The sequence below is a fragment of the Dromiciops gliroides genome, chromosome 5, assembly GCF_019393635.1.
Source record: "Dromiciops gliroides isolate mDroGli1 chromosome 5, mDroGli1.pri, whole genome shotgun sequence".
NCBI lineage: Eukaryota > Metazoa > Chordata > Mammalia > Microbiotheria > Microbiotheriidae > Dromiciops > Dromiciops gliroides.
Genome location: NC_057865.1, coordinates 77,005,430 through 77,018,129, shown reverse-complemented (window position 1 = coordinate 77,018,129; position 12,700 = coordinate 77,005,430). Strand labels below are relative to the sequence as shown.

The window sequence follows — 12,700 nt, the reverse complement described above, 5'->3', positions numbered from 1 at the left end:
CATGCCCATTCAAAGGATACCTTCTATTTGAAGCCTTTCCTTATCCCTTCAGCTACTAGTGCCTTCCCACCAAGATTCCTTTATGTATCTCTTGTATTTATTAAACTATAAACATTTCCTTTCCCTGCCACCTAAGGAAAATCATCAATTCCTTTATGGAAGGCACCGTTTCAATTTTTCCTTAATTTCCCCAGGATGTGACACAGTACCTGGCACATATTAGGTACTTGTTGATTGATGTTGATTGAAGTCTGTGAGTTATTGGATTGACTTATATAGTGGGATTCTAGTATATTTTTCCTAATTCTTAGTTGAAAACATGTCATTTCCTAGAATTCTTGGGAAGTCTACATTATCAAACACATAAAGCACAGACCTTCCAGAGATATCTTTTCAGATTATATAGCTATAGATACATCTAGAACTCTGTACATGTGCATATATCTGTCTATCTATCAATTAATCTATCTGTCTTTTTTTTTGGTAAGGCAATTGGGGTTAAGTGACTTGTCCAGGGTCACACAGCTAGTTAAGTGTTAAGAGCCTGAGGCTGGATTTGAACTCAGGTCCTCCTGACTCCAGGGCCCGTGCTCTATCCACTGTGCCACCTAGCTGCCCCAATCTATCTGTCTTTAAGGCATAAAATGAATAAGTTGGAAGCAATACATTTGAAAGTTCTTTTTTTTTCATGGTTAATCTTTTATTGGAGGGAAGAAAACATTACACCATATCTCAGGTAAACCAATCCAGGGGCTCAGTGGCTCAACTGGTGGGGTACCAGCTTATAATGGGTTCCACAGTTAGGGCAAGACTGTGTCTTGCCTTTGTGAAGCCAGAACCAGATGACTGCACTGTTGTCCTCTTCACAGATACAACCCACTATCCGCTTGTCAGTGATGGAAAGGACCAGGTTTGGCTTCTCCTTGGTCCCTGGAGCTGCCTTTGGGGCTAACATATTGTAGGGATCCAAATCATTCCTTGCAGCCATCATAATCTCTCTTTCCAAACCAGTAGCCTGCTCTTCATCAGAAGAGATGCCTCCTCCGGTCATTATGGAGCAAGCGACATCCCGAGCCAGGTCACAGACCCTCAAGGCCTGGACCACTAGTGCACCCTGAGACAGCTATGAGCTGTTGTAGCAGCGGCACTTCTGGAATGGGGCCATTTGAAAGTTCTAAAACTAATTTCACCCCATTTACTTGCTTCCCTATAATTGAAATGAAATGTTAGAAGGATTTAAAAATAATAATAATGCTAAAGACAGACCTGTATAATTGTTGAAATTTAGACTATGCCATCATAATAAAATTCGAATTTACTTATTTAGTGCCCTACCAATCAAACCACTAAATCAGTTAATCAAGAAATATTTATTAAGCTGCTAGTATAAAGATTGAAACACTCTCTACTCACAAGGAGTTTACACTCTAATGGTGGAGATAAGAAGTACATAAACTTGTACATCATAAACACAAAATAAATAAATTCTAATGTATGCAAAGTAGTTATATATAAGATAGTACAGGAGGGGAATCACCAATAGTTGTAGCAATGAGGAAAGACTTCATGAAAAAGATGGTCCTTGAGTAACATATTAAAAGAAGAGTACTCTGGTAGGTGGAAGTAAAGAGGGAAAGCCTTTCAGGCTTGTGGGATAGACAGTGCAATGACAAAAAGGCAGGAGATGGAGTGAGGAAAAGAGAGAAGGCTGGTTTGGCTCGATAGCAGAATGTGGGAAGGGGAATAATTTCCAACAAGGCTGAAAGGCTAGGTTAGGGCCAAATTGGCTAAGGCTTTAAAAACTAAACAGAGGAGGGTTTTTTGGTTTGTTTGTTTTTCGATACTAGCAGCAATAGGGAGTTATTGGAGTTTTTCGAGTAGGGGAGTCAAATCGTCAGATCTGTGGTTAAGGAAAAGTAATTTAGCAACAGTGTGTGGGATAGACTGGAGTGGTAAAAGACCTGAAGTAGGGAGAATAATTAGGAGATCATTGTAATAACTTAGGTGAGAGGTTCATTAACTCTCTGAACTAAGTTGGCAGCTATGTAAGTAGAAAAAGGGGGATAAATGGAAGAGATTTTATGAAGGTGGAAATCACAATATTTGACAAGTGATTGGATATGTTGGGTGATGGAGAGTGAGGAAGTGAGGATAATATTGAGGTTATGAACCTGGGAGAATGGAAGGATGATGGTACCCTTTGAAATGGGGAAGTTTGAAAGAGAAGAAGATTTGGGGAAAGAAATAATGAATTTACTTTTTAAAATGTTTAATTAAAATGCCTTTGGGAATCCAGGGGAAATAATCAAGAGGCATGAGTGATGTGGGATTGAAGGAGAGACCGGGGCTAGATGTAAAGACTCATGGGTCATCTGCATAGAGATATTTTAACTATGAGGTTACTAAGAGAGTATATATAGAGAAAATAAGAATGCCTAGGACAGAACACAAGAGGACACTCGCAGTTAGGGTCATGATAAGGATGATGAGCCAGCAAAGGAGACTGAGGAGTAGTTGACAAATGGGGAGAACCAGAGAGGGTAATGTCCTGAAAAACAATAGAGGCTAAAGTATCTAAGACAATGGTGAACATATACAAAGCAGCATATAGGTTGAGAAGGATGATTATTGAGAAAAGAGCATCACATTTGGCAATAAGAAGTGATTTGGAAAGAGTGGTTTCAGTTAAGTGATGAATATCATGAAAAATGAAAAAAATATTTATATCAGCTCTTTGTGTAGTGACAAAGAACAAGAAAGTTAGGGGATACTCATTATTTAAAATGCCAAAACAAATTAGGGTATAAGGATGTAAAAGAATATTTATTGTGCTTTTTTTAAAATAATGAAAAGTATGGTTTTAAACAAACCTAAGAAGGCTTATTTGAGCTTTTCCAGAAGGAAGTGAACAGGACCAGGAAAATAAATTATCTACTAACAACATTATAAAGAAAAACAACTAAGAAAGACTTAACTTTGATTAATGCAATAAACAGTATTTCTGAAGGACTGGTAATGAAACATACTACTTATCTTCCAACACTGAGGTGATAAACTCAAGGTGCAGGATGAGACATGTATTTTGGGTCATTGTTAATTTGTGTATTTGTTTTGCTTCACTCTATATTTGATACTAGGGTTCAAATTTGCTTTCATCTAATGGGTGATATGAATTGGGGTATGTAGAATGACTAGCAATAGGGTTCCCAAAATTAAAAAAAGAAGAAAAATTTAAAAGTGTCATTTAAGGATTTGATAAAGTGAACAGAAGAGAACAGAAGGAAGGGCAGTAGGAAATATAAACCCTTTAACTTAAAAAATAACATACTTAATTTGTTGTATACTTGAAGAAAAAAAGCAACCTGTATGTGATACTGATTCATGGCTGCAGATGCAATCCTCTTTTTCTATTCTGTTTTATATAGAGAAATGGTTATATTATTTGGTGTTTACTAAATTCAGTATAAAAAATAAAATTAAAAACTCAAGTTCTTTCTACTGTCTGTTTCTGCTTCTCATACCTTTGAACTACATAATTCAACCTTTACCCAAATCATCAATCTTGTCTATAATGTTCCCTAGTGAGTGGTTATCTAGCCTTAGCTAGAAGACTTCTATTGATGGAAAGTTCACTACCCTCTGAGACAGCCTATTCCATTTTTTTGACAGCTCCCTTGGTTAGAAAGTTTTTCCTTGCATTGAGCTGAATTTAGTCTTCCATTGGTTCTAGCTCTGCCCTTTGGAACCAAGCAGAAGTCTAACCCTTCTTCCAAATGGTAATACTTAAATGTGTAAAGACAATGATCACATCTTCTTCTTAATCTTCCTTCAGGCTGTACATTCTTAGTTTATTCAACTGGTCCTCCCATGTCAGGGTTTTTAGGGCCCTCTTCATTCTATTTGCCTCTTTTCTGAACAATATTCTAATTTATCAATATCCTTTTTAAAATGTGGAGCCTAGGTTGCAGCTAGGTGGCACAGTGGATAGAGCACTGGCCCTGGATTTAGGAGGACCTGAGTTCAAATCCGGCCTCAGACACTTGACAGCTGTGTGACGCTGGGCAAGTCACTTAACCCCAATTGCCTCACCAAAAAAAAAAAAAAAAAAAAAAAAAAATGGAGCCTAGGATGAAATAGTATACTCTACATGTGGACCAACTAGAAAACTTACAGAATAGTGGAACCTCCTTAGGAATGGCACCTGCCACACAGTGTTGTGAGGATGGAATGAAGCAATGGAAGTAATGTGCTTTGTAAACCTTAAAATGCTCTTTAAATGTGAATAACCTTTCTTTTCATCAATGCAGGTTTCATGACTTCTGATTTATAATGACTTTATATGAAGTTTATACAATTTATTTGGATTTATAATTTATAATTACTTCTGAGTCATTTCCTATTAGTAGACCAATAAATCCTCAAGGTCCTTTTTTCATATTAATTTCTTTAAAGTCATGTTTTTCCTACCTTGTAATTGTGTAGCTGATTTTCTAAAGTACTAGAATGGTAATAAAAATTGAGGTGAAATGAGAGAAATGAATTTCAGATGGCATATAATTCTGCTCTCACTTATCTACTAACACATACATTTTTTTTTTAATTCAGCAAGCATTTATTAAACACTTAATATATTCCAGGCGCTGTGCTTAACTGTGGGGATACAAAACAAGACAAGAACAGATCTCTGCCCCCAAGTAGCTCACATTCTGACTTGCATCTTTCTAATCAATAGTTAGAGCATTTTTTTTCATATAGCAATACATGGTTTTGATTATTCCTCTGAAAACTTTTCATATCTTTGGATCATTTATTAATTGGGGAATGGCTCTTATTTTAATAAATTTGACTCAGTTATCTAAACACATAAAATTTTTGAAATAAAAACAATAACAAAGCCAAATTTCCAAGAACAATTTCCATCTCCATCAGTGGCTATGGGAAGAAGAGCAAGAAATGCTTACCAGAAGGGGACATAGCAGCTGAACAACACAAGTTAAAATATGAAAGTTCAGGAACAAAACCAAAGAAAACATTTAGGGTCCCTTGACTAATGATCAATCAATCATGCAACAAGCATATACTAAATACCAGGTACTGTGAATATTAATATATTAGTTAAATAGTCCCAGACCACAAGGGGCTTATATTCAATGGAAGCAATAAAAAAATTAAAGTAAAGTTAACATTATTCCAACTCTAATTTTTCCAGCACACTGCATTCAACATCATCATTTTTTTTCTAGTTTAGTACTAGGTATGACCATAAAGAAACATTTCATGGATTTTTAAAAAAAATGAATACACCAGAAATTATGCAGGCAAATGAAAGTTGTACTCTTCCAAGTAGTCAGGTTTTCTTGCGTACATTGTAAATGGGCTTCTGATGGAAGTTCTAGTAAAGAAATTCTGAAGAGATTATCTAGGGTTATGAATGATTGCTTAGTTGCTAGCTTTAATGACCTTTCTCCCTTCCTAATCTTCCTTGACTTCTCTATGGCATTTTACACTGCTGACCACTTTTTCCTCCTAGTTACTCTCTCCTTTTTCAGCTTTCATGGCATTTTCTTCTCCTGGTTCCCATTCTACCTGCCCAAGCACTCCCTATAAGTCAGCTTTGGTAGATCTTTACCTATGTTCTGCACCCCTTAAGGATATCTGTCCTCCAAGGCTTTGTCCTGGACTCTCTCCTCTTCTTTCTTTACACTTTCAATGATCTACTGAGCTCCTGTGGGTTCACAGAATCACAGAATCATAGAATTTCAGAATTTCAGAGATGGAAGGTAGCACAGTGGCTAACCCACAGCAGAAATAGAATCCCCACTATTAGGTATTTGGAAAGTGATCATCCAATCTTTACTCAAAGACTTCCAATGAGGTGGTAGTCCATTACTTCTGGGTGGCAACCCATTCCACTTTTTTTGTTTGTTTTTTGGTGAGGCAATTGGGGTTAAGTGACTTGCCCAGGGTCACATAGCTAGTAAGTATCAAGTGTCTGAGGCTGGATTTGAACTCAGGTCCTCCTGAATCCAGGGCGGATCCTTTATCCACTACTCCACCTAGCTGCCCCTCATTCCACTTTTTGATAACTCTAATTATTAGGAAGTTTTTCTTGACATGGAGCCTGAATCTTCTCCTTTGTAATTTCTCCCCATCGTTCCTGCTCTTCCCTCTGTGGTCAAAGAGAATAAGTATAATCCATCTTCCAGAAGAAAATACTTAAAACATCCATTACATTTCTCCCAAATCTTCTCTTCTCCAGTCTAAACATACCTTCTTCTTTCTACTTGTCTTCAAATCATACAGATTCAAGGTTCTTTACCATCATGGCTACCCTCCTCTGGACACCTTCCAGATTAACAATGTCCTATCTAAAGGTACAGTTACAGGCCTGTTACTTTATTATTCCTAGGAGCCATGTTACTTTTAATGCCATCCAATATCCCATTAACTGTTTTGCCTCACATCACACCACTGTATACATAGAATAAGGGTTCCTTATAGATTGTGAGATTGCTCAGATGCTTCTGTTCACAAATAAAACTGTGCTGATATGAACTTGGAAATAGTATTAAGATCCCCTCAATAATATCCATGTGACACTCCTGCTAACTCACCAAATAAAACCCCAAGTAGGTGAAGGATGCATATTACCTAGGCTTTGACATGCAGTTGGATATGCAGCCTATTCAGTTAAATTCTATCCCAAGACAAGCATTACAGATAAATAATGTACTAGGCTCAGAGTTAAATGGGGCAGGGGGAGGGATCACATTTGAGAAAGTGTACAGTGTTTTCAATAATCTTGAGCTTCTTGTAGCTGCCAAAGCAGATCTTTTTAGAATGATATTCTTCTATTGATAGTATATAGATACAAATCAAAGAACACCACAATGTGAAAAGAATAAAATGCAGAGCAAATTGAAGAGATGCATCATGAACGTAAGTAGGCTACCGTGTATTACAAACAATGACTTGCACACAATAGACATCATCTGTGACATGAGCACTTAGAAGATGGGTCAGTCGCATAATGACAGTAAGAAATAAACGACAATCTTGTGCAAGAATTCACAAAATATTTAAAGAACTATGAGAAGGGTTCTAGCATTTTGGGGAGTTCATCAGTAGAGAATTTAATGGACAGACATGGCCAAGAATCACACATCAGGAAACAGCAAAAAAAAAAAAAAATGAAATAGTCAGTGTACATCAGAGGAAGGAATGGAACCTAGGTCTTCTTGACTTCAAGGCCATTCTTATCTATGATACCACACTTCTCTCTGCCTCTCTGTCCTATTTATCAAGCACATACTATGTGTTAGGCACTCTGCTAGGCACGGGCCATACACGTACAAAGAATTCCTACTTGAAAGAAATTTACATTCAAATGGATGGATATAGCAAGTATTTATAAAAAATACATGCCATGCTTCCTCTTCTGTATACAGGCTGTTCCAGAAGTTTCAGTACAGTTTTGAACTCTATTAAGACTTTTAGAATACTCTCTATATAAGGGGCAGTTAGGTGGTACAGTGAATAAAGCACTGGCCCTGGATTCAGGAGGACCTGAGTTCAAATCTGCCCTGACACTTGACACTTACTAACTGTGTGATCTTGGGAAAGTCACTTAGCCCTCTCTGCCCCGAAAAAAAAAGAATACTCTCTATATGATGCAATGTTGTATAATATTTATATTATTATATGTATATAACATATACTGTAATATATATTATTACATAATATCTATTATATTTAAAATGTATTATCTATTATAGAAACAGAGATTTTTAACCTGCGGTCCAGAAACTTTAAAAAATGTTTTTGATAACTATTTAAAAATAATTAGATTCCTTTGTTATCCTGTGCATTTTATTTTATGTATTTAAAAACATGATTCTAAGGAGTCCAGAGGCTTTACCAGACTGCCAAAAGGGGCCAAGATGCCCCAAAGTGGAAGAAACACTGCTCTGCACTATTACCACAATTCAGAACAACCGGAGTTCTCTTGATTGAGTCCTGAGTAAAAAGGAAAGCAAGCACATTCGAAGGGTTCCCAATAGCCCATTTTCTTGTTGCCATCCTCTCAGGCATGAGTTAGGATAGCTCTGAGTTTTCCTCCTTTCCTCTGATTTCAATAGGAAGCTGGGAGGCTTATGTTCATTGTAGTTTCCAGAGCCAGCTTGTCTATTTTTAGCTGTTACACTTTTCAGAGTTTGGAGCTGCTGATTCATTCTGAAAAGTGAAAGATAAACACATATATACGCTCCAGCATTGTCACTGATGTAATGAGACATCAGGCCTTAATATGGTCCTTTGGAGGATCTTAACCGAAAAGCATCCACGTAGAAATTGCTACCGTGTTCACAGGGATAATTGCACAACAACCACACTGAGGGATAAACTTGAATTTACAGGCGGCCACAGCTTCTGGCCTGTATTTCCTATGGCACATAATATACTGTGTTTGTTTTCTATACTCATTCGTGATAAATATGCTTTGGGGCCAAATACCTTATTCTCTATTAGTATGACCCAAACAAGCATAAAGGGTAGTGGCCTTAATAGGCAGTTTTCTGGGCTTTGATGCTCTGATTGTGTAGCCATTCTCACAGTGTGGAAAATGTAACGTTTTATGAAGTTAATACATTTTCAAAATTGCTCCCATAATGATGCTTTCATTTTGTGTTAGGGCAGGAATGATGGCTTCTATCTCTTCCAGAAAAACTTCAGCATTGCCTCAAGTGGAAAGGAAAATCTCATATTTCAAGGCCAGTGACTGCGGCCCATTCACATTCCACCAGGGAACAGATGCCAGTTCCTTTTATGGTCAAAAAATGATGGATGAGAGTCTCTTTAGTGATGTCTCCTCCATCAGTCTCTTCCTTCGTTTGTAGATCAGCCAGCCTGGCTTCTATAGCAGGATTAAAATGTAATGTCTCCCAGCGAGCTAGTGAATCTCAGCACTCCTTCACTTTGTTGTATGTAAACTCCCTTTTTAGTGGAGAGAACCATTATTTGGAAAAAAGTATTGACATTTTTATGGGGTTGTTTTTGGAAAGGACCAACATGTAATATTAAATTCAACATATGGTTGCGGTCAAATTGTGTTCCTACCGTGTAAAATGTATGAATAACAACTCAGTGCCTTCTCCTGGCCCATACACAGAGAAAAGCCTGATTAATTTAACTAGTATCCCTTAATCTCTTGCCTTGGCTCCCATCCCATTCTGCAAGGGTTGATAAATCTCCCATCCCCTGAAGATTATTACAGTTCCTAATAGTCTTATGCCATTAGAAAGAAGCTAGGCTCGGTGGCACAGAATACATCCAACAAATGAAATCACATAAATAATTTAGTTCTCACCATTTCATTTTTGCAGAGTTTTGTTGTTGTTGTTGCTGCTGTTGTTTATGGGATGTGATAAGAACTGTTGGCTTGGCCAGCTGTAAATAACAGCCCGGCCTTTCAACACAAAGACAGGAATATTACTGTTGCCTTTCACAATTGGCATCGCTCCCTGATCTCCTACTGCCGCCTAAGGTCATTCATACATTTTATAATACAATCAGGGGGGTAAATAGCCATACATCAAATTGTGTACCTACTAATTATCAGCAAACCATGCTGGACATTTTAAAATTTAATGTTTTAAAAATTCTATCCATGTGCTCCTGGCAATGGATACAGGTCTGGTCCTGGTGTCAGGAAGAACTGGATTCAACCAGGTTCCTGTCCCGGACTCATGCTAATTATGTTAACCATGGGCAAGTTATTGAATTGTTCAGTGGCTCAAACAACTTTCATAGATGATAAGTATTACACAGTCATCAGACTCAATCCATGACAGGCATAGATGGTATTTCTACACTTAAGTGATGATGCCAAAGGCCATTGGGAGAAAATAATGGGCAATTCGATATTTTCATAGGAAGGGTTGTATGTAGAAAAATTGCCCCTACTGTTTTGTTGTCACTAGTTGTCGTTGATCGAAGCTCCACTAGCACTCCTACTCTGGACAACAGCAACAATGGAACAATGAACAAGGAATGAGTGCCAGCTGCTGGGAAGAATCCCAGGAAGCGTGCCCCTGCCCTCAAGGAGCTTTTCAACTGCTAGAGACATCCAACATGAATGTGAAAGTTAAGTAAGAGCCCATGAAGGATGTTTTGATACAGTTGAAAAGGTTTGTGCCCAAATATCCATGGTGGTTTACCAGATGAACACCTAGCAAACAATGTATTGGTCTAAGGTGGTATACATTAGGCCAAGATGTTGATCTTAAATACATTTGCTGTTTAAGCAGAATATCTATGTAGAGATATCATACATATATATGCATATATATATTTGTATAGACACATATAGGTGGATATGTGTATATATATATATTATATGTATTATGTATAAATAGTTCATGGGATCATAAAAGCATAGTGAACTTTTTTCAATGTAACTGATGGGTAGGTTGGGCTGAAAATAATTGCTTATCCATATCATGATTGGTCACCAGTATTAATGGAACTTTACTTATCTAAAGGCTTTTCTGAAAAACAAAAGGAATGTCAGGTTCACATCTATAACCTGGAGCTTAGAAAAATAGTTCTAGAATTACATGGACTGAGCCCAACCTAGGGAGCCTCTTGTATATCATGCCCTCCTGCTCAGAGTGTTTTCTCCATCCAAAGTTTCTTTTTGGTATATCAGAATTTGGCTCATTTTGTCACCACCTGGGGGGTTGCCAAGGAACATCAGAATTTTACTTGGGTTTATGTCTTTACACAAAAGGTAAAAAGGGGGTCTCAACTTCTATAAAAGCATTCAGGCTAACTATATACATACATACATACATACATATACATATACACATATATGTACTACAGGATAGGTTTTATTTAACCCAACAAAAACCCCACAAATAGTCATGATTCTATAAAGTATCAAGCTTACTCTTCCTTCCTCTCTGGTGGCCCCTATATATCACACACACACACACACACACATACATAGGTACACACATGCACATATAAACATTGCATTGTATATATTTATATAATGTACATGAGAGTATATACGTATATACATAACTACATACATATATTTATATATAAACAAATATGTGTACATATGCATGTATTTGTATAATACAATACATGTATGTACAACACACATATAACATGTATATATGCACAACATAAATTTTATATAACACATACATATAAATAAAAATGAATGAATGAATATATGTATAAGATTTTATCTCCCTGTGAAGTTTCCTTTTCTATGAAATGAGAAGGCTCTAGAATGCATTGTTTCTAAGGTCACTACCAGCTCTAATTTTCCTGGATCTATGACTAGATGCTTTCAAAGCTCCTTCCAGCTCTGATTTTGTAAAACTTGGAAGTGAGCTCACCATCCCATCTTGTATCCTACAAAAAGTTTTCAGAATGGTGTGGTTCAGACTTTGATGTCTTTCCAGAGAGCCGACAACTTATTTCTAGGACTTCTTCTCTGCCCAAATCTCTCTTTTTCCACAAAGGACATTTTAATGAATGATCCAACAGACAAGGAGTGTCCATACACTTTCTTGGCTTTCCACAGAGAACAGTTCTCATCAGTATATTTTGAATTTATGTTTCATAATTGCAGACAAACACATGCTTTGTGGCAAGGAAAGATTGACTGCTGAAGGCAGGAGACAAAAATGAGATCACTACTGAGGCAGCTGCCAGGCTATATTCATATTGCTCTTATTGCTCTGTGGTAATAAGTGGAAGACACCACTCTGGATTAGGGAAGGAAACAACAGGAAGGAAAGAAAAATCTTCCATGGTACAGTGGAAAGCAGAGTCGCTCTGGAGTCAGAGGGCCCAAGTTCAAATCCTTCCTGGGCTGCTTATAACTTGCAAGATCTCTGGTAAATCACCTAACCCCTCTAGGCCTCGAATTACTCTTCTACAAAATGAGGGGATTGCAATAAATGGCTTCTTAGGTCCTTTTGTCTTCAGATGTCTATAGAGAGAGCAACCATGTTGTGGCCGTCTCTTGTGGACTCAAGGCATTCCCCATTATAGTTCAAAGACAACAATGCACAAGCTTCTCTTGATAAGGGACGATTTTCTTTGCCAACATCTGATTTTCTAGCTCACTAGGATCTCTGAATGATCAATGTGCCACTGGGGGAATGGCATGTAGCTTTGTTGACCATCTCTGGATGGCAGTAGGTCGACAGAGCAAAGGAAAGATTAGGCTGCAGCGCTAGGTTTTTCTTTTACAATCTGCACCAAATACACCTGACTTTTTATGATAATTCCTAATTTCCTGTCATCTGAGGGTAATTCAGTGTGAGGCACTTCCATAAATGAGGAACATTCATTTGTATCTTAATGGCTCCATACACTGGCACCAGAGAGAGAACACAAAGGAGCAGATTTTGCTTATAAAGGCTGTAAGCAGTGGGTTCCCACAGTCTTGTGCTTGCAGTGAGGTATCACCTGCTAGTCTGTCCACTGAGAGGCTCCTTGGCCTGTGTGTCATGTCGGAGCTGAAAAGGCATCTTGGGATCTGCCTTTCAGTTTTCCTGAACAGTGTGTCACATGGCAGAAAAGGCTGCTATTCTAACTGCTAAATGTCACCATACATATTTATAAGGCATATAGTATAGTTAAGCTACAGGACAATTTATTAGAAAAGTTACAAAGA

The 12,700-nt window shown here is 37.5% G+C and overlaps 1 protein-coding gene across 1 annotated transcript; it reads right to left on the bottom strand.

Annotated features, from left to right (window-relative positions):
• Window positions 1-675: 675 nt before the first annotated feature.
• Window positions 676-12,554, bottom strand: LOC122728718 (cytochrome c oxidase subunit 5B, mitochondrial-like). The gene is made up of 4 exons (XM_043967515.1): window positions 12,493-12,554; window positions 11,412-11,427; window positions 9,961-10,113; window positions 676-1,123 (listed from the first exon to the last, which is right to left on the bottom strand). Exons 1-4 carry the CDS (start codon window positions 12,552-12,554, stop codon window positions 755-757), a joined length of 600 nt encoding a protein of 199 aa, XP_043823450.1. The 3' UTR covers window positions 676-754.
• Window positions 12,555-12,700: the final 146 nt, after the last annotated feature.

Bases quoted from the DNA above. Each gene is read 5' to 3' on its own strand.
- LOC122728718 (XM_043967515.1), bottom strand. From the start codon at position 12,554: ATGCCTTTTCAGCTCCGACATGACACACAGGCCAAGGAGCCTCTCAGT. The intron at 1,124-9,960 runs GTAGGGGCAATT...AACAGCTCATAG, and splicing joins CAACTAGTGACAACAAAACA to CTGTCTCAGGGTGCACTAGT.